Here is a 23,193-nt window from a genome sequence, read left to right as displayed (position 1 = left end):
TGTTCTGTGATTACTTTGAAGGGCAAGAATTTTGGAGAAGTTTAACTTCCACTGATAGTCCACAGAGTTGTCTATTCTTTTCTATATTTATGATTTCATTACAAACTATTTACTACATAGTTAAATAAAAATAAGAAATTCAAACAGTTATGAATCTGCTAAGTGTATTAGTAATAATCTCCAGAAGACTCCCTGAAAAAAAAGGTTTTTTGAATCCTGGAATCTATGGTCAGGGCACTTTTATTTCAATTCATATTGACTCATAATGATATTACTCTATTTCGTCAGGTTTTGATGTTCGTTATCCTTTAGGTCACAAAAATAACATTAGACAGATACAGCTGATATGACTATATCACATTAAAGATAATGGAATGCTTTATTGGTTCAAATATGATTGAATGTCTCTTTCTGGATTCACTATTCTGTATAGACTATGCTTCTACTGTTGCATTAACAGTATACTACCTTAATTACTAAAACTTTATGATGTTTTAGATTTATATAGGGTAAGTCCTCCAAGTTTGTCCTTCAAGAAAAAATATCCCTTTGCTTTTACATGTAAATTTTATAAGGCTTGAAGCTGAATACAAAGAAACAAACATTCTTAGATTTCTGTAGAGACCACATTGAATATTTCAACAGGTATATTTGGAGAAATATCTTACCTTTACTGAACCGACTTTTCCAATCCAGAAAAATACCTCTTCACTATTTTTCCTAAAACATATTCCATAATTTCATATGCAGAGATCTTGCTAGATTTCTATCTATAGGTTTGACCTTTTGATGCTTCTGTAAATTTTTTTAATTGAAATTTTCATCTTATACAGAGTAATCCTATAAAAATCATTTATTAACATTTTATCTTGAGATCCTTCTGGATTTCTACATTCACAACAATGTCATTAGTAGTTTTTTAAAACTGAATTAATCTTTAATAATCTAGAACTCATGTAGCTTCCGAAAACATTGTTTTTGTTAGGTTAGTTCACATATGTAAGTTTTTAAAACTCTTCATATTAGTTTCGAAAATCTGGATTACTAGTCTGAGCATAAAATAATTTAAAGGGTGCCTAATATACGAAGAGCATGTTTATTTTCTTGGAAGCTTTGGAAATACCTATTCTGTGTGCAACTTCCCCTGTTGCCACCTGCCCAGTGCTGCTACACACAACACAACAAGAGAAAAAGAATGCTGGATTTTTTAATTTAATTTAATTTAATTTAATTTAATTTATAATGCTGGACTTTGACCCAATTGTTTTTCAATATATATTTGTTTCTCTTCATGTATGAGAGGAAATAAAAAGACTGGTTGATGTGATATATTTCATTTGCCCTTTGTTGTATTATTATCTTGCTGTTGCCACTGGTGCATCTTATGGGATCTTGAGACCTCCCCTCTTCACTTGTCTCATCTCTCAAGTTCTTCTCCTTCCTGGAGTTAATGGAAGTTACCAATGTCCAGCTGGCTTCTTGCTGCCGGAACCTTCCTACTTACAGTGAGATAGAAAGGTGGCTGGAGTCAGGTCTGGGTGCAACAGGAGATAAAGGAGACTGAAGTGAGTCCTCTTCTACCCACCGTCAGACCCTCAAAATGGACACAAAATGAAGAAGCAGAGCCTCTGTGTTTGTTTTCAGCAATATTTATTGGAAACAGCAATGCTTCCCGGGTGAGAGTTTATACGTTAAGCAGTAAGTAAGATTTGCCTTTCACTCCACATGATCCACTACTGCAGGTGGCACATCGGAAGCAACACATTAAATCTCTGAAATAGTCTGTACAGCTAGATAAATAGAACTCTGGATACCTAACAGGACTTTCATGACTGATATAGGGGGAAAAAAAACAACACTGGTAAGTTTACACACAGCACTGTACACACCAGATGGAGATGGGATAGAAGGGACAGATGTAGATGTGATGACTGAATTGGGAGAGGTTTTGCATATGCAGTCACAAACCTTAAACCGCTAAGCACAAAAATCATTTTATTTGGTCCTCATTGAGGGCAAATTCACACAAATGATGTTCAAGGAACACAAGGTAAAAGTGTAAAGGAAAGACATTTACTGTTTCTTGGTCTATGAAGTTGTGGGAAATGGTTACTAGTATTTTTCTCCTTGTATCTCTGTGCCTAATGAATTTATGTGATGAAACATATATTTCATGAATAAAACTGAAGGGAAGATAACTGTTCCCCCTTCCCTGTACCCTCCAGATATGGTCTAACTATGTACATGGCTTCTGTACAGCAAGAAATTTGAGCTTGAAAACCAGACCTTTTCCCAATTCCTCATAATAGAGAACTTCATCTTTTCAGCCCTTTCTACAATATGCCGATTGCTGTCTCACTTCAAAATAAATGAGTATCTCTCTCCCCTGGCCCACTGGATTTAATAACAGGGAGTAAAGAAAACAGGCTGTATCTCAGAAATAGGCATCAATGGGAAGAAAAAGGTGACTGTTTCCAGAGGAATGCTCTTAGCCCACCATTAATACTTTTCTACTGCTGGCATCAGGAAACTTATTCATTCAGACCAGAAGACAATTTGCTGGTGAGGGAGGCTTTTTTGACAATTCCATGCCTCACATATTTAGGAAGGGACAAAGTGAAAAAGAAAGAACTTTCTCCTCTTTGAATGAAGAAGTTGAGGCCTGAATGGCCCCTAGGTGATAGACAATATCTTCAATAGGATTTTTTTTGTGATGTGGCTCATAGTCATATTCTAAGAAACCACAGCCTCCTGAAAACTGGGTAAACAGTAGTTCTGTGACTACCAGCTAGTCTCAGATGGTGTTTAAAAGCACATGCCATGCCCACTAGGCTTGGAAGATACCATCCGTCACCAAGGCTCCTGTGGGAGCACACAAGTCAACCCAAAATACTTGTGGGGCATGATGACTTGGTCCACTGCAGCCTGCACTCAAGATGTGTTGTAAAGCAGCATTATCAAAGCAGTGGTTAAACTTAACTATCTGGGTCAAGAAAAGGTGAGCCAGCCAGCATAACTTTCTAATGGGGCAGGGAAACCAGAATTTCTACATAATTGATGGGGAAGAAGCCTGACTGGCCATGAAGCATCCCCTCATACCAGTTCTCATCAATTTGGTTGGTGAGTGTGATGATGTCACCCTCTTTAAAACCCAATTCCCCTTCATTTTCAGGTTCAAAGTCATACAGAGCTCGGCAGCAGGGCTGATCCATTGGGACACCTGGGAGTAGGAACAGGAGAGAAGAACACAAAGGATATTTAACTTGCAGTATCTACTGCCTGCTACATCCAACTGGCTTCTTGTTCCCCTTCTTCCTTCCCATATACCTCTCCCTGCCAATGCTCCCTCTTGCTACTAGACTCCAGCATCGCTCTAGGGCCATCTTGACCCTAACAGTTTTCAGACGCTTACTTCAATCTTTGGAAGTTGTTGGATATTCCTGTTTCTATTCTCAATATGAAAAAATGGCCACATCTATTCTTGTGATACATACAGCAGCATTCATTAAGGTTTGCCTTCTCGACAATACCCAGAGATGGGAGACCCTATGACTTGGGGAGCTTATAATGAGATCTAGGTTAGTAACACAGCATGGCCAGAATCCTGTTATATTAGCACTTTAAAATCCCTGCATATTCAAAATAGGACAATTAACTCCATGTACAATGCTTTGCATCCTCAGAATAACAGTTAAGTTACCATTCGTCAAAAAAAAACAAAAAAACAAAAAAAAACCTCACCTCTGGAAAACTGCTGTAATGTAATGAAAGCACAATAATAAAATACACTGGGTTCAAGTTCTTACTCTGTGTGACCTTGCACAAGGTCACCCTTGGTTTCATTTTTTTCCAAATTGTAATTAACAATAGAATTTACTTCATATGATTATGTCTACTAAATGAGATGATGTTAAAAGAAATATAATTCATTCTTGGTAAAATGTTGAAGCTCAGAGCTATGATGGTAGATAAAAATAATGTATTTCACTTTAAGTAGAATAATAAGGGTTGGAATCATATCTTAAAATATATCTCTCTGGGGCTGGGGATATAAGTCAGTTGGCAGAGTGCTTGCTTCACATGCACAATGCCCTGGCAACACACACACAGTGTGTATATGTCTGTATGTGTGTGTGTGTATACACGAAATGACCAAATATTTTAATATAGCCCACATATACTTATGAATATGGACCCAAGTACATATAGCTCCCATACAAACTAGCTGTCTTGGCAGAGAAACAAGGTAATTAATATTTTATTTAGAGAAAGCCCCAAATTCAAATGAAAAGCAAAATATACTACTGGTTTCTGGATAGAAGCACTGTTACAGATAATTTATATGAATAGTCCTGGTAGCCAGAAGCCACTGCTGTTGACACAGGGAACTCAGCTCAGAGTTGCAGAGGTGAAAGCAAGGACAGAGCTGAGATTCATCTGCGGGTTTCTGTCTCCTTTCCTTTTCAGCTCCCTAAGAACATCTATCCAAAGTTTTCTCCTAAAGAACATCAAGCAATGAAGATTCATAGAAAATAGGATAAAGCTGCATATATCGAAAATTCTGTATCTAGTAAAAGACAGTTCCCATGTTTTAACCAAGCCGTGTCATGGAGTTAGCAATGCTTCAAGCACAGGCTTTGTCTGTCCTATGGATAGGGGGTGGAGAGTGATCGTGATAACTGAGAGAATGTGTTACTGGGTGTGCATCAATATTACTTGGAGAAAACAAAACTTAGCTTTCGTAAGACCAACCTCAGTTACCACCCCACCACGAACTGGTAGAGGGTGGGAGTAGAAAAAAAAACCTAGCAGGTGCTGAGGTTCAAAATACATCCATCTGCAAATATATTGAACCATATGTTCCTGTGACTCAAGAAATCCAGCTCCACACGTTCCTGGAGCTGCTGTCGCTGGGTGATGTAGGGTATATGTGGGTGCACACTGCCCAGGGGCTTCATTTTCATGTGTTGGATGCACAGGAGGGAAAAGGCAGGGAAAAAAAGAAGACATGCCTAGCACCTTCCTGTGGTACTTGACCACCACAAAACGAGGCCCACAATCAAATGTGTCTCCTAGGAAGTCTGTGTGTACTGCTGAGTAAGAGAAAAGGGTCATGCAAAGGAAGTTTTGCAGAAAAGTGGTGGAGGAAAAGAAAAGGAAAAAAGATTCCTTTAACAGTTTCTACCCAGCAAGCCACTCCATGAGACTTGTGTTACCGTACATTTCTCATGCAGATTGAAATCCTGGAAAAATATTAGCCATGTGTCCAAAGCCTAGGTAGTGAGGTCAGTGATGTGTGCTCCTTACCTGCAGGCTTAGGAGTGCCTGTGTGGGAGAGGCCTCCATTGGGCTGCGTGCTGTCTCCAGTTGAAAACTCCAGGCTCATTCGAGGTTTAGGCTGATATTCTCTTCTAGGCTGAGATGAAGCTTGTCTTATTCTGCACAGAAGAGAGAGAGGAGAGGAAAAAAAAGGCTGGGTTGATTCAGGAGCAAAAACAGAAAGCAACAAAATCAAGGAGATGTTGGGCCACTTGCCAGTCTACTATGACAGAATGTGGAAAATCAAAGGAGCCGTAGTTTCCTTCTGTGTGTGCACCTGTGCTCTTGGTGATGTCCTCCTTCAGTGTTATCCTCACTGTCTTTATTCATCTATCAGTCCCTCACTTCCTCCCTCCTTTATTCAGTGATTTATTCCACTATGCACTGTGTGAAGTGCCAGGAACAGAGAGGTGATTAGGATACAATTCTTGCCCTCAAGCAATTTATGTTCTGTAGGGAACAGCACAACAGATTATCAAATTATAATAGTGCTGTCAAGGAGATATCTACAAAGTGCTGTGGAATTTGGGGTGAGACTGGGGGTAGGGAGCAGTCCTCCTCACCTGGGAAAGGTAGAGAAGTTTCAGGAAAGATGCAAAAGATCCCTAGGAGTTATTTCCAAAAGAACACTGTGGAAGAAAGCTACTCTAGAACAAGAGCAGGTTTAAAGGGAAGGAAGAAGGAAATACTGAGAGGAGTGAGCAGTCTAAGATAGTGGGGGAAAGGGAATAAGGGAAAGCAGGAGAAAAATGGAAAGGTGTGGCTGATAACACATTCTGCATACCACTAAGTATTTTCCACAGCTTTAGATACTCGATAAGCAAAGAACACCAGAGATATGCAAGCATGGAAGGGGCTAAGGGTATGGTCACTGTAGAATGATACTGACTTTCAACATATTTCAGAGGAAAGAAAGGAAACTGGTCCCTTTATGTTCAACAGGTATCACAAAGGCACATACTTCTTTACTAGTCTGACATGTATAGTTTTAACTCTTTCTAGAGGCTTCAGCGATACATACATTCCCACAAGGCACAGTGTACCAAAGGAAGCTGCATGATCAAAGCACCGAAGAAGATACTGAGGAGAGGAAGAGCCTAGCCAGATGCAAACAAGTGACATTTCCAACAGTGCAGCACAATACCAATGGTGTATTTACTGTGCACTAAGCCATCTATCTGTTCAGCTATGTGAGTCTAATCTGGCCATAATCTGAGAGTAAAGGCTGCTGGATGATCTTTTAAGGTATATATATATATATATATATATATATATATATATATATATATATATATATATATTTTTTTTAAGCAAGATTATCCTGCTTCATCTGGCTAAGTAAAATAACACATGTATATAGTTGCCAGCCTACAATGGTTTGACTCAATAATTTTTTGATTTTTGAAGGTGCCAAAAGGATGCAGATGGAATAGAAACCACACTTCAAATTTTGATCTTTTCTGGGTTAGCAACATGCAATACAATATTTTCTCACAATGCTGAGGGCAGGAGTCGGGGGAGGGGAGCCACAAATCCCAGTGAGCTATATAATCACAAATATAAACAATCCCTATTCTAAAGTGCACTGTGCGTTAAGCTATGTTGTTCCATAACTTAGGTATATTAAATGCTTTTTATACTTTGGGTTTATTGACTATAATCCCAATGTAAGTCAGATAAGCAGCATCTGTAGGATAGTGTAGAGTCACTGCATGTAGCTCTGCAGGCTGTGTCCCCAAATCCAGAAAGCCCATTTGCACAGAGAACTACTATACGTCTCTTTGAAGTGTATCTATGGAAGTAGAACAGGTATATGAAAATGGCTTTCTCTGTTAGTGAGAGAGGACTTTATTATTCTGTTAGGACTTTATTATCATTCAAAGAAACCTGATATGAAAAGATGCAGGTATTCAAATAGTTTGTACTTGCCAGTGAGCCCCAGATCCACCACTGAGTGTGGCCATGGGCTCCCTAAACCTCAGTTTGATCAACTGTTACTTAGACTACAAGGATGTTTTTAGAATAATTATATGCATTAAGTCTCTTGCTGAACATCTGCTCACAAACTGCATCCATCATCATCAACAGTATCCAGGTGTCCATCTGTGATAGTCAGTATAGAATCCAACCTATCATAAACCCAAGCCTAGATCCAAAAGAACAAAGTAAAATGAAGCACAGACAACTAATCCACAAGATGTCTATGTAGGATCAACAAAAATTTTGGCAAAAGTTTTGTCTCCAAATGTATTCTATTATTTTGGTTTCTTTACATCATTTTATATCAAGGAAATGTGAATGAGAAATGCAAGGAAGTGTTACCCACCTTTCCTCCAGTCTGACTGTGACCTGCTGCAGGATCTGCACTGCCTGCTTGTGGTACTCCAGCTGGGCTTGCACAAGCGCAGAGAGCTGGCTCACCTGTTCAATCTTCAGATAGAGGGGAAATCATGCCTCAGTTACTAGGTTACTGTCCTGAAGCTCCTACTACTTACTGCCCCACACATATGACTGTGCCTGGCAATGCTGATGACTGTGTGGCAGGCCAGGCTAAGACAGATGTTCTGCAGGCTCCAAATTCCTTACAGATAAGAAAGCATCCTTGTTCTCAGAACCACATATATCAGTACCAGGAAGAGCAGTATAAGTAAGAAACCCCGTGAAGATGACATCACTCTATTAAACAGTCTGATGTCTAGTTACCACCTTCTGATGATGATGTGGCTTCCTTTATGGATTTCTTAAAGGAAAAAGATCCACTGACTAAAGGACTCTTTGTTCCCTATACTTTTTATGCTAAGTTAATATCAGTGTTGTAATAAAAATGTGAATATTGACTGCTCACATAGGCACCATGGAGGTAATATAGTCTGATGGAAAACCTTTGATCCTCTCAGAGCTTCATTTGTAGTGCAAAGGGGTTTGATTATGTGACATCTTGAGTTCTTTCTAGCTCTAATATTCTTAGCATCCTTAGTTATTCTTTTTTTAAAAAATATATTTTTAGAGAGAGGGGGGGGAGGGAGGGAGGGAGGGAGGGAGGGAGAGAGAATTTTTTAATATTTATTTATTTTAGTTTTCGGCAGACACAACATCTTTGTTTGTATGTGGTGCTGAGGATCGAAGCCGGGCTGCACGCACGCCAGGCGAGCGCGCTACAGCTTGAACCACATCCCCAGCCCCTTAGTTATTCTTCATTTTGAATCTCCTGTTGTGTTCTGACATGAGCAGTAGCCTCCTAGTGAACAGAGGTGATGTTACCCTGAATTTGAGGTATAGGGAAAGATCCCTGAGATTCAGGTTTCCTATGTGATTCCTCCTGAGTATTTAGGTAGACAAAAGTTATTTCACATGAACACAAACCTATACCACTTCCGGATGGTGAAAAAGACCAGATTTGTTCAATATGCCTTCCCTGCCACAGGAGGAAGGCAGTTAAGTGATGTAATGGTTAATTTTAAGTGTCAACTCAACTAGATTAAAGGAGACCCAGATAGCAAGCAAAGCACTATTTCTGGGTATATTTGTCAAGGTATTTCCAGAAGAGATTAGCATTTGAATCAGAAGAATGTGTAAGGAAGATGTGCCCTTATCCAATGTGGACAGGCACCATCAACTTGGCTAAGTGTCCAAACAGAGTAACACTGCATAAGAAAGGAAAATATTTACTAGCTCCTGAAACTAGGCATCTGTTCCTGCCCTTGGACATCAGAGCTCCCAGTTCTTCAGCCTTCAGACTTGGTTTCCAAGACTTGCACCACTAGCTCTCCACCTCTGTCTGGTTCTAGGACTCTACCCTCAGACTGAGAATTACACATTAACTCCACTGGTTCTCACAACTTCAGGCTTGACTGAGCCATGTTACTGGCTTCCCTGGTTCTCCAGCTTTTGGATGGCTTATTGTGGGACTTCTGAGACTATAATTTCATGTGCCAATTTCCCTGATAAATTCCCTCTTCTGTATCTTTACCTATATCATATTGGTTTTATTTCTCTGGAGACCCTAACCTAAGTAATAAATACATAATATCTATGAACATTTTGGCAAAAGTTGCTGAGCAGCTTATAGGGTAGGAGGTGGAGATGAACAAGGACAGGAAAGCTGGTATAACAGGTCTTATTGCATAAGTGAAATGAGGAAGGAGGATCTTTCGTTGTAATTTCAAAGCTAAAAGAATTTAACAGAATGTCTATAGCAATAAACAATAATTTAGCACCCTGGGTATGCTTTTAAACCATCTCATCTATATCCCAAGTGTAATACCTATACTACAATCATCATTCTCAATAAAAATTACCTTTTCAAAGACAATGTCAACTTTACTTCAAAATGTAGAATGTCTTAATCTATGTTAGATGCTCAATTATAAATGTATTTCATAATCTCAAATCAATATACTTTGTATTAACAAAGTATTTTTTCAAATATTGGACTTATTCATGAATCATTACCAACATTCTTTTTCTCTTTGACTACTAGTAATGTTTTAAGATTCCTCATCAGAAATAAAAATCTAGGTAAATCAAACTATAACAGTGCAGGAAAATACTACTTCTCTGTATACTTTATCACTTAAAATTATTTAAAAGAAATAAGCATCTATGTGTTCTCACCACATAGTATAATCCAATCTTAACATTTTTAATATCAGACTCTTTAACACATTAATCTACAGCCTCAATGATAAGATTAAATTAAAAACCACAGAAGAGTCACTTACATCCATCTCCAAAAGATTGAACATGCTTGACTCAGCAATTTCTTTAGACTCATCAAATTTCTCCAGAGCTTGACGGAGCTCTTCATCTGGAATCTTGCCTTGTCGTTTCTTCTTATAATCAAAGTCCAGGCGTCGACCTTCCAACTTCTTTAAATGATGCTGAAAAAGTCAAGGGCATGAATATTCTATGAAAGGACTTACAGAAAAGGTCCACTTGCAGCTCACTTATACGTCATGCCTATCAGCCTCCAAAATAAGACAGGCTACATTTCAAAATGGCACACTGCCAGAGAAACAAAAAAAAATACACATTAAGGAGGCAAATATTTCCAAATGTGGAGAAATATCTTCAAAACTAATTAAGAATGAGAAAGACGTTGTGGGAAATGACATTGTCCTTTATTTTCTGCCTTTGCCAGGCCAAAGTCAAGCTGGACTTTGCCTTTCCCTCACAATGATAAGGGAATATGTGTGCATATCCTACACATACTAAAAGGATATACTCAGCCCACAAGTCTCCATCTTCAAGAGAAACTGTATCTCAGGAAAAGGCAGGGCAAAAACACTTTCCCTGAAATAATGTGAAAAGGAATGGAATTCTTGATTTTGTAATCATTCAGTCTGTTAGAATCACCTAAATTGTTCATCAATAAAATAAATAATTCCTAATCACCTAAATCAAAACATCCAGGGCTGGGCCTGGGAATCTCTATCTTAACCGTGTTCCAGTTGATTGTGGCAGGTTTTGGAAATGTCCTGATTTAGCCTAAGCCTCCTCCTGACAGGTGATACAACTCAATCAGAAAGCCTCACCCGGAAGGATTTCATCTAATGCTCCACAATGAGCTTCAATTCTTCCTTGTACTACCCCAGTCAGGCTGCCCAGCCTCTGCCCAGCACTGTTAGTGGCCAGGTGGGCAAGTTGCTTTCCAAAGTCAAAAGGTACTTTCCCCACCCTGAGAGCTGCAGTCTTCTATTACTAATGACTGGAAGAAAATGCTGGACTTTCCCTTTTTTCTGGATATGTCTGCAGTGGAAGGAAAAGAAAAGAAAACAGAGCTTGGAGTGACAAAGAACTGAGAAAAAAAGGAGGATGAAAAATATCCTTCCCTCCCACTTCATAACCTGCCCCCAGTCCATGGCTGATCCAAACTAAATGATATCTGTTCCTCTGTTATTTTAAAACATCTGAACTTTCAGCCAGCTGTGGGGTAGAGCATGGGATCAGTTACAGTTTGGATGCAGAGTGCCAGTCCACCATTTACTGGGTGACCCTGAATGAGTAGTAGGGCTGAAGGAGACTTACACTAGAACAGGGAGAACCAGAGAACCCGAGTTCAAGCTATTGAAGTCCACTTGACAGTCAACAAAATTTAAGCTACATCAGGTTCAACAAATATTAATTGTTCAGTTTTAGGTTCAGTGATTGAATGAGCAAACATCATATATCCAGTCAGAGACAAAGCCCATTGAATTTATTAGAAATAGCTCAATGGTTCTGTAAGTTTCAGAAAGAGGATTATTGGCTACTCCTGATCAATCCCAATCATATTTTTTATAAAAATTTTAAAAAATACATTTAAAAGTGAAAGAATATTTACTTAAACTAACATATAGTCCAACTACATTTGGGGAGTGACATCAGTCTGGCAAATCATTCCAACTGATAAAATTATGTTTTCTCAGGTTGAGTCCATTATGCTTCCAGAGGGAAAAATGTTTGAAAAAACGAATGTGGAAATTGAACATAAAGAAGTCACATGTAATACACAAGAGTGGCACATCACAACAGTAGGCAGAAAGGTATTATACTTCTAATTTCTCTTGTCTTGCCCTGTTGTTTTAAATTTCATGTGCCCAGTTCTGTCAACATAAATATTAACTTCAAAAATGTTTTCTAAAGGAAATGAGCATCTGGACAACTTCTACAGGACTAGTTGCACATACCTGAATTTCCCTTAAATCTTTGTCATGAAGATTCTGAAGGGGGTCAATGAAGTTCTGCTTCACTTCCATGTCCAAAGAGTCTTTCACTTCTGAAAGTTCCCGCATGGCCTCCCCTACGTCACCAAGTGCTGGACCTGGAAGGAGAGAAGGAAATTCTTCTAACTCAAAGAACAAAGATGAGCTACACTTGCAAAAATAGGGCATTCACAGATGAAAATTCAGGATTACACATCCTAAAGATGACGAAGACCAGAAGGAATGTGTAATGTCTTTTCCACTTAGGATGTTCATTTTGAGAACCAGACTCAAAGCCCCATGCCAATGGGGAATAACCCTTATCATCAAGAATGTAACATTTTACTTTACTTTTAAAAAGTAATTTGTGAGGCTCTCTGCCCTCTGCTGGAAGTACCAGCTCTTGTTGATAGAGGACCAGTTTCAGACCAATGTATTTAGAAGAAGCTCATTCACTAGGAATGAAAAGCAGGTTCAATCAGGAAGAACAATCATCATGTCAAGAAGGACATGTCCCACATCACAAGGGGGTGAAGGAAGACAAGAGGTATTTAGTGTCATCGCTGAGTGCCGGAAAATGTGGGTAGTGAAGGAATAAACCCTGTCTCACTTGGAGAAGTGGGATTAGGTACATATACAAAGGAGCTAAGATCTAAGAGAAAGCCCAAATGGCAAGATGTTGCTTTGTGCTGTGACTGTTTCCTCTATCTCAATTCTCAGTTCCTCCCAGACACACCAAATAGAAAGTACAGAGGCACCTGGGTATGTCAACCAAAGGAAAATATTCAATTCTAGAAGTCTGTTGTAAGCACTGGATCCAATCATAGAAAAGAAAAACAAACTAACCAAAAAAAGACAAATCACCTTTAAAAAAAAGGTGAAAATTTAAAAAAAATTGTTTCATATATGTAAGATCTAAAACAAAAAATAGCTTGACTAACTGCCTACAGAGTTTCTTACCAGAAATACAGCCCCCAGGGCTAACCAGAGTAAGTACACTGTGAAAAAGCATGGCACTCCTTACCAAAGTTGCAATCATCTCCAAGTTCCCTTCCAAACTTGAGCATGGCCTCTGCAAGTAGCGCCTCTGCCTGAGGATATCCTGGCCCCTTCTCCTGGCCACGAATTTTTGACATGGTGTTGATCATGCTGAGCTTAGCTCTGGATGCTGAAGGCAAAGAGAGAACAGGCTTTTGAAGTCAGCAATGTGGCACAGTAGAAACAGGGACAGATGAGGAAGCAGACCTCAGACCAGCCTATAATCGGCTTAATGATTAAAAACCGTACCTTTATCCTTCATGGTTTGGGCTTTACTTGAAATATGTGGGTGTTGATGTATAGATAGACATAGATGTACATATGGATAGAGACATAGATAAATAGAGATAGAAAGATATCAATATAACATATATATGCAAATAAATATAGACTGTGTTGATATATAATCGCTAAGCTCTCTCTTTTCCCTTAAAGTCCTATGAGGAATTATAAAGAAAAGGCAAAGCTATTCTCAAAGAAGCAATAGTAGAGGCTCAGATCCTATCCCCATCTGTCCCTGTCCCCTCTTCATTCTGGTGGCTCCAGCTGAGAGTCTGTGGCACTTGGTGGCTCCACAGAGACCATTTTGGAAAATCCTGAATTATGTGATGATCTCTAACTTTATTCCAGTTTTATATCTCAATTCTAGAAGTCTATGGAATAAAGTCCCAAATCAATGGTAAATTATTGAAGGGTGAGCCTTTATGCCGTGTTTCAATGACATCATCTATAAAATAGAAGTATGTTCAAAATAGTCTCTTAATTAAGATTATGACCACAAACAGATTCATGAAGAAGAAACATAGTGTGCTCATTAAGAATTAATTACTTCTTTTGCACATAGTTACATCTGAAAATTAGTTTAATGCCTCAAAGATAGCATTTCAATTATTTATTTGGCTTTTATTTTTATAAAAGAAGATGCCTGGAAAGCAGTTTCAATCTTAGTAGAAGAAAAGGCTTTATTACCAAGATATTAAAGCTATGGTTTAATTTATTCTAGAATGCCTGGGTTCCTTAGGCTCATTGTTAGAGCTTGGATTGTACATTAACCCAGGATTGTGCCTAAGATCCCAGTTGCAGGGAAACCCCTGTCAGAACCACATCTAAAGGTACTTCTGGCATTCAGTGGCTGATCTAGTTCAAATAGACTCTTATTTAAACTCTGGGCCTCAATGATACAAACTGGAGATAAGAGAGTTATCAGGGGAGGATTTCCCAACCCTGCCCAGGGACGTTATAATGAGTGAGATAATTAAGGCCACAGCTGTCACAGTTTATAAGGACCTGAGGGTAAAGTCTATTTTAAAAGTAATTAGTGTGACATGTACATACTAAGTGCCATGATGGGGGACTTCTATGAGTTATAGGAACATGGCACTGTCCAACTTGTGGGGTGGGACACTGCAAAGGATTCTGAAAACAACAACTCACTGAGCATAGAACCATAGAGAGTACAGGCTGACCAACGACACACGCAAAGCTGGAGGTGACTGTAAAAATGTAAAATTCACCTTTTATTTACCTCCACTTTCCAAAGAAAAGTGTATCAGATATATTGAATTTTTAAAATTAAAACGGTCTCATAATCACCCGTTTACTAGAGGAAACTGTCATTAAAGTGGAATTGCAGAGCTGTTTCTGTAATCAGCCCCGGCTGAGACCCAGGAAAATCACAATCCCTGCCCTCACGGTGTTCACTGAACACTGAGGAGTTGGGCAGACAGGCAGTAGTCTGATAGGATAAATATTATACTGGCTGATACACACAAGGGGATGGGGAAAATGAAGAAGTAGTAACATCCGTACAAATAAAAGAAAGAAGCCAACACCTGATAATAAGGCACACAGAATGAACACATGGAACACAGACCAAAGACAGAGAGTAGTAAAACCACCCCTGGTGGGTAAGGTAAGCCTTCAAATCCTGTTTTGAACATTTTACATTCCACAGATATATTCTGTTTATGAAAGCTGGGTATTGGTTAGTGTTATACCTTCTTCTGTTAAAAACTGTCTTTGGTAAGCAATTTTAAACAGTTTAATATATTGTAGCTGATTTTAAAATTCCTCATTTTGACTGTTGCTGAATTATGAATAGCCCTGTTCTCTTACTAATTACTTAAAAACATCTTTGATACATTCCACATCTTTACAACAAGGAAGAATAAAGCCATATTTTATTATTTTATCTATTTATTCAAATGATCTAAAAAAAAAACTATTAGCCCACATTTGAAGAGGTTGGCTTTTAAGTTCATTCACAAACTCATTAAATTTTTATTAAGAACCTTGGTTTGGTAAAAACTCTCTGTTCTTGAAAAATAACATCAGATCTTGAAATTACCATATATGTATGTATGTATATATATATATATATATATATATATATATATATATATGTTAACAATCATTTCAAATGATTTTCTAAAGGAAGCTGAGTATGAGCCTGGAAAATACAAATATAAGACATTAAAATTCCTGTAATGGGACCTCAGCCTGGATTGTTTGTCCAAGTTGTATTGTGACCCTGGAGACCTAAATCCCTTTTCTCCAAAGGGGCCTGACTATTCTCCAAAATATCTTCCCCTGCTTCATCACTTGGTTTTCTTACAAATGGTTATATTCTCTCTGAATATGCCAAACCTTTACTTTCCCACCATCACTATCTTAGTTCATTTGGGTTTACTGAAAAAGTGGTTTCCTATCCTAATAGCAATCTCTCCCCTGGGCCATGAGAGTAGGACCCTGGCATATTGGTCTGTGTATCTCCCAGTTAGGGTCAACACAAAGCTGTGCACACTGGAGATGTTCAACACATCTGCTGAAGGCATGAAGAAATGAATGAGAAGACCATCCTAGAAAAGACAGAGCTGAGTAGTGGTTTGCATAAATGGACCGCTCACGTGCTGACCACCCCCTGAAGCACAACAATGGAAATTAGAACCTTGTTTCTTTGGTTGACAAATAAAAGGTACGGCAATTCAACAGATTTTTTTTTTAAAGAAAACCCCTGACCCTGTGAGCTAGGATTCTGTGGCAGTCACTATGTGCACTGTAGGACTCACCAATTGATGTGTTCAGAGTGTGGGTAGTATCCCTCAATGTCCATATATTAAGGGCTTGGTCCCCAGGCTGGCATTATGTGGAGGTGTTGGAACCTTTGGGAGGGGGGTCTAGTGGAAGATTCTTGGTCACTGGGAGTGTATGTGTACATGTCTCCTGCTCTGACTTGAGAGGTAACCATTTCTTTCTACACATGCTCCCAAGATGATGTGCTCTAATCTACTGCCCTCACCAGAGACCACACCAGCATGAGCAACAGAAGTTTTCTTAGAAAACAATGAAACAATACCTCCAAATTTCTTAGAGAAAATAAGGAAAATTATACTAGTCTATATTTGAATTATTAACGACAAATAAAGATCAAACAGTGACATTTTCAAACACACAAAAGGAAGGTCACAAATTTTTCCCCTTCCCAGACTAATGGAAGAGTTCCACTAAAATGAAATTATAAATCATGAAAAGGGATAGGTATGAGACCTAGAAAATAAACAGGAACCCAATGTAAAGAAGCAGACAGAGGGAATCCCAACATGACTGCAAAGGGAGATAAAGACAGTCCTAGAGCAGGTGCGGTGGCACATGGCTGTAATTCCAGGCATTCAGGAGTCTGAGGCAGGAGGATCACAAGATCAAAGCCAGCCTCAGCAACGGTGAGGCACTAAGCAACTCAGTGAGACTGTGTTTCTAAATAAAATACAAAATGGGGTTGGGGATGTGGCTGAGTGATTGAGTTCAATCCCCAGTACACCCATCCCCACAGGGGAAAAAAAAAAAGATTAAGAAAAAGATAGTCCCAATATTTCAGGCACCACAGGCAACTAGACCAACATAACCAAATGTGTGCAGCCCTGAGAGCCATGAGCTGCGAAGGTGCAACAATCTCTGTGGATCCACAGGCTTAATTCTGAAGTTTTCTTTGCTCCTATGCTCCCACTGGGATCATCATGCTGCAGTTGCCTGCCGTCATACCATGATTTATAATGTCCCCTTTACTGGGTTCCTCTTCTTCCCTGTTCCCCTCACAGGGTTTGCTGAAATCACCTTGAAAACCAGTACTTGTGCTAAATCTTTGTCTTGTGGCTTGCTTCTGAGGAACTCAAACTGAGGGAGTAGTCAATCCAGAGTACAGCATCAGATGTTTCAAAGATGATGAACACCTGATGGGTTTCACCATATTTTGTGAGGAAATTCATATGTGAGGCACAGCTTGGGAAAGAATCAGTGAAAGGTACACAAAATGTTCTGAAAATTTAAAAATAAGACAAAGATTAGCTCCATGAAAACCAAAAAAAATACATGAGAAAGAAAATACTATTATATTATTCTACATGCCTCAGCTTTGTATAAAGTTTATAAGGACAAAAAAATTAAATACTGATGTAACAAAAATTATGCTACAAACATACCAGAAAAATGAGAGAACAGAGGTATGTGAAAAATAGGGAGGTAGGAAAAAAACAAGTGATTCCAATCTTCCAAATTGGGAATCAAATGGAAAACATCTAAAACTGGAAAACTAAGCAGGATCAACATAAATATATTGTTTTAGGATTGGAAACAAACAAACAAACAAGCAAAAAAAACCCAAACAAACAAAGAAATGGCCAAAAGAGCCTTCAAACTGTTGCTTTGTGAAACAGAAATGGAGAAGGGCTGTAATCCTGGGGGGACTACTATGTTTTATAAAATGTTTGTAAACTACTTGCTTTTTAATGTTTGTGTATTACTTCTATTCTAAAGAACTAAATTTAAAATATTTCCATATATTTTTCCCATAGGGAAAAAGGATGTTTAAAACAAGTCCTCAGTTAAAGAGGGTTGGGGGGATAGTTGTCAGAACTAAGCTAAAAAAAAGAAAAAAAAGAAAAGTCAAGTCTCAGTTGGCCATGATAGCACACACCTGTAATCCCAGCCAACTGGGAGGCTGAGGCAGGAAGATTCCAACTTTGAGGCCAGCCTTGCAACTCAGTAAGATACTCTCTCAAAATAAAAAATAAAAATGGCTAGTGATGCAGCTCAGTGGTCCATGAGTTTCCCTGGGTACTGACAGATAGTTGAATTGATAGACAGTCAGACAGACAAATGAAACAAATCCTCATCTAGTGATTGAAGTAGATAAACAGTGTTCTGCCTTGTGGCCACTGCCCCAACCTCAGGGACCTTTCAATCAAAAGGTTTGATGAAAACATATACTCACTGGTATAAAGACAATTGTCTGGGAAGAGAAAAGTTAATAAGGATTGACAGGTAGAATCTTATCAGGAAGCACCATCAGGAGAGAGGGTTTGATGTCTACAGTGAATTCTGGAAGGAAATTTTTGGATTGGATTGAAACAGCAGGAAGTGAAAATGGGATAACCAAAAAGGGCTCTACTTAGATAAACAGGACAGTTTCTATTTTGAAACTATGCTCAAAATCTATGCTATCTTTTAAGGAAGACAAATGAGGGCACCTAAGCCTCAATCTTCATTAACACCCAACTCTGAAGCATAATCTGCAGCACCCTGGCCATCTTTCTAATTCTGGGAACAGCCAAAGGGAAGTCAAGGCTCTTCTGGGAGTTAGACAGCAGCTCCACATGCCTTGCCTAAGCTATTTTCCTCTGACCTAAAAGCAGTGTCCACGTGAGTCAGTGGACTAAAGCTACCTGTCCAATGCAGCAACTAGCCGGAAATGCTGAACATCCAGTATCTCTGCTAACTCTTAGTTTTTAAGATTTTTATTTCTTCATCTAAATTAATGAATAGGGGAATAAATCACTATTAGGTCTTGTCTTTCATGGACAGAAGCAGAGTGTGTTAAATTAAGCATTAGTTTTGAACACATGCAGACATAGGTAGAAATTCAGCCTATAAATCCTGTTGTTAGCTATGTATCCCTGAAAATTATCTCATTCATAAAGCTGTCACCACTACTCAAGAATAAACAGAGAACCAGGCTCTCCTCAGGCAGCATGTGTTGCAATGTTCCATGGATATCTTGGTCGTGCAGGGAACCTCATTTCTGAGAGTTCCTATTTCCATGGACCAAAGGGAGGTTGTGCAAGGGCTGGGAGGCAAAAGTAACGTGGCAACTATGACACTTTGAAGGCTGTCATTGGAAGAAAGAGCCAGAGACAGATGCAGAGGAGAGAATGGATTACAATTTGTCCATGATGTTTCCCATTGTGAGCCAAGTAATTTCATTTAAAAATATTAATCTTCTCATAAAATTCTTCTGTACACATCAATTTTTCTAATCATTAAAGAACGCCTCCCTCCCTATTCAAAAGCACCCTGACCTTCCTCTGTGCTCTGAAATGGAGCTAGTGGCTGCTGGTCAAGTCTTATCACTCCAACTCTGTCTGATGGGCTGGCTGGAGTATGGGTCAGGCTTTGGGAAACTGGCCTGCCTGTCTTCCCTTACATGCATTAAACAGTATGAGTCCCAAGATGGCCAGGCCTCTCCATTTCTCCATTGGTACAGAAGGGTGGAGTCCTATATCTCAGGTGGTCTAAGAGCCACGACTTGGCATTAACCACACTACTCTTCCCTGAGCAACCTGGATTTTTGAAACACTTCATCTTTAAATCATACCATGAAGTTCTGCTTTATGTGAGAATGACAAAAATTGATCTCACAATCTCCTTGAATTAGGGAACAGACTCTCGTTTCCCCTAACCAGAGAGGGTTCCTAAGCTAAATGAAGGGCTCTAGCTAAAATAATTTTTTAAAAGATCCAATTAAAAAATAATAAGTTGGGGCTGGGGATGTGCCTCAAGCAGTAGCATGCTCGCCTGGCATGCTCGGGGCGCTGGGTTTGATCCTCAGCACCACATAAAAATTAAAAAAAAAAAGATGTTGTGTCCACGGGGCGGGGGGTGGGGGAGTATGTTACACTGGAAACTAAATTACTACCCTTTATACAAAAAAGAAAATTCTAAAACTTCAGTGCCTGGTTGAATTGTTATTTACCAAAAATATGTTTTTAAAGGATTTTTCATGGAATATAATAAAATTAGTATTTAATAACACCTGCTATGTGAAGAAGATTGCTCTGGAGACTGCTGCAAGAAGGGCCCTGCCTCTGACCCCAAGGAACCGTCATCCATTGGAGACCCAGAAAACTCATTCCCCAGCACCAGGTAAAAGGTAGGGCCATGCTTTAGGGGAGGTTATAAATTCACACAGAGAAGACATAACCAGCTCCCCTAGAAGAGTAAGGGTGGGGAAAGCTAATAAAGCAGGTGACACTGATCTGATCTGTGTTTTCTGAAAGAGTCCACTATACAGGCAGAGTTGGGAAAGGCCATTCTCAGCATCTGGAGAAAAGAAACAAGGCACCAGAAAAAGACATCAAGTGTTCAGAGGGTGCAGAGCCACCAAAACTCTCAAGAACAGCAGGTAGGAAGACAAACTGGTAGAATATTTTGGACAATCACTTAGCAGCATGATTTGACCTGAACTACAAGCTATAGTTCCACCTCTAGGTATACGTCCACCAGAGGTGTGTACACATAGTACAAAAAAGGGACTATTTAAAGTAGCCAGAGGATGAAAACACCTTTATTTTGCTGGTGACAAAATGGACAATAAACAGTCCGTTTTCCCATGAGGGAACATTCAGAGATGAGAAAGGAAATGATAACTACACACAATAGCAAGTACAAAGTCAAACAGAAAAAGGTAAATCACAGGAGCACCTGATGTGCTTAGGGTTCTATTTAAGTGAATTTATAAGACAGACAAAAGTGTCTGGTGTTGGAAGCCGGGAAGCTGGCATCAGGAAGAGCTTCTGGGATCCTGAGTATTCAGCCTGAGCTGGTTGCCTTTGTACAGATCATCAGTTTATACTATGCAACTGAGTAACATACTTTTGATCTGTGTACTGCTCTGCTAACACTGGTCCAAGCCATGTCATCTTCAGCCTTGATCATTAACATATGTCCCCTGCTTCTATTCTTGCCCCCTAGAACCTATCCTCCATATGAGAGTCAGGGTGCTCCCATTCAGTGTAAATCATGTCACTCTTCCACAAACCCTTTAATGTATTCTCATGTCATTCAGGTGTCACTCTTTCCCAAACCTTTTAATGTGTTCTCAGGTCATTCAGGGTAGAAGGCCCAGTCCTAACAATGATTCTGAAGTCCTATGGGCTCTGACCCCATGGACATCCCCTCCTGCTATAGCTCTTTACTACTTCCTGAACACACCAAGAATACCATCTTCCTAGACTGTTACTTTCTATTTTCCTTACTCTTCACTTTTCTTCATTGCACTGAGAACCACCTAACACTAAATTTTTATTCTGTATCAACCTCACTCCACTGGGGAAGGGGCTTTGTTTCATTTGCTAATGTATGCCCATGGCTTAGAACACTGCCTTAAGGTAAATTTGGCAAATAATTGAAAATCTGAAGACTTTATTTATCCCCAAGTGGAAAAAGTCAAAGCTTCCTTAATGTGAAGACCAGAAATGATGTCTGTCCTGGCTGAGCTTGGCACTTAACAGAAATACTCATTAAAACAAGTTACAACCATCACAACAAAGTCAGTGTGGTATGGAATTAGGTGAACAATGAGGATACTGAGATGAACAGATGTGGTACCCCAAGATTTCCATTGACAAGAGGAAAGTTTACACAGCAGAATAAACATGGCTTTAGGTGTAAACATCTGATGTTGCCTGTGGTGTAACACTGAGGAGAGGGACAAGAGAGCTCAATCTGGGACAATAGAATGAAGCTGGTAAGTGACTAATGTAAAAAAGGTAAGAAGGCTGCTAAGGGTTGGATTGTGTTCCCTCAAAATTCATGTATTTGGAAACAGGAGTTTTAGAAGTTAACTAAGATTAAATGAAGCCATAAGGTTGAGATCCTCATCTAATAGCTATTATAATTCAGTTATGTGTACTCTATTCTGGATATTTTAAAGAACGGAGTTTGTTCAGTAAACACAAAGGAGAAAGACGAACTCTAGAAACAGGATCAAAACACATGAGTTCTTAAACAGCAACATGCACCAACTTTAATTTCTGTGTTTCAAATAAAAAGAATATAGAAAATTACGTATAAAGTAGATTTTAGGATTTATTCCTTGTAAAACGTATGAGAAAACTATGAAGAGATTCCTTATAAGAAGACTTGTAAGAAGGCTACATGGGAGCTTGGTGAGAAGGTGAATGTGCTGCAGGCCAGGAGGAAAGCCCCCATCAAAAAACAAATGGCCACACTTTCAACTTGGACTGCTCAGCCTCAAGACTATGAGAAAACATTTTTTTCTATTGTTTAAGCCAGCCATCTATGACAACACAAGGGAACAAAGGTTACAGTCTGAGGTTCTGGGACATGAATTTAGGAGGAATACTATTCAAGCTACTATACTGTCTTTATATGATTATTTTAGCAAACTTGATATAAAAGTAATTTTTATGAACTTGCTGAATTGCTACATTTATGATAAAACCATTTATTATAATTTTCACTTCACATGGATTTCTAAAGTTCTATCTCTTAAAGATTCCATCTGGGGTTGCTATTCTTGGATTCAGCCACTAAAAAAATTAACTTTGAAAGAAGCCTTATAAAAATAAAAAAATATATTGATTTCTAAGTGATTTATTTATTTCTTGGATAATAAATTTTTTATGGAAGCTTTATTTCCATAAGAAAACACAAGAATGTGATCAATGAATGAATGTGTGATCTAAGGTTTTCACAGATACAAAAGAGACAAGTCCCTAACATCCTCCCTGCTCTGAAGGTCTCCTTGCCTCAATCTCAAGGTATTCTCTGGGCATCTGCTGCCTACTTCCCTGTGGGGACTACTTTTCTGTGGCTATGGTATTTCTGGATTCATCCAGCAGTGCTTTAGAGAGACAAATGACAGTGTGTTTTTCCATGTCTACCTTTAGTGATACCTTGTTGGCAATTTAAAAATGGCCATAGGAGACTTTGCAACACAGATACTGGCAACTGCCACAAACTAAAGTTTTTCTTCTAGAGAGATTGTTAAACTATTAGCACCATTAAAGCACTGAGCAGTGATTAACCTTCCAGCTAGAGGAGAATTTTAATGTTCTCCAATTCTCATCTGTGCTGGCTA

At 39.0% G+C, this 23,193-nt stretch overlaps 1 protein-coding gene across 3 annotated transcripts in view; it reads right to left on the bottom strand.

Moving 5' to 3' along the window:
* Window positions 1-1,633: 1,633 nt before the first annotated feature.
* Window positions 1,634-23,193, bottom strand: part of LOC144369111 (endophilin-A1-like) — a 49,471-nt gene continuing 27,911 nt past the window's right edge. For all 3 annotated transcript variants that reach the window (XM_078028175.1, XM_078028176.1, XM_078028177.1), the window contains 6 exons: window positions 13,027-13,170; window positions 11,988-12,121; window positions 10,041-10,199; window positions 7,646-7,749; window positions 5,308-5,438; window positions 1,634-3,220 (listed from right to left, as the gene is read on the bottom strand). In XM_078028175.1, the coding sequence (XP_077884301.1) occupies window positions 3,021-3,220; window positions 5,308-5,438; window positions 7,646-7,749; window positions 10,041-10,199; window positions 11,988-12,121; window positions 13,027-13,170 (872 nt within the window). In that variant the 3' untranslated portion in view covers window positions 1,634-3,020. The remainder of the gene's footprint in view (window positions 3,221-5,307; window positions 5,439-7,645; window positions 7,750-10,040; window positions 10,200-11,987; window positions 12,122-13,026; window positions 13,171-23,193) is intronic.

The sequence above is a fragment of the Ictidomys tridecemlineatus genome, chromosome 12 (assembly GCF_052094955.1).
Source record: "Ictidomys tridecemlineatus isolate mIctTri1 chromosome 12, mIctTri1.hap1, whole genome shotgun sequence".
Lineage (NCBI taxonomy): Eukaryota > Metazoa > Chordata > Mammalia > Rodentia > Sciuridae > Ictidomys > Ictidomys tridecemlineatus.
The sequence above is the reverse complement of the archived record's forward strand: the minus strand, read 5'-3'. Positions and strand labels throughout refer to the sequence as shown.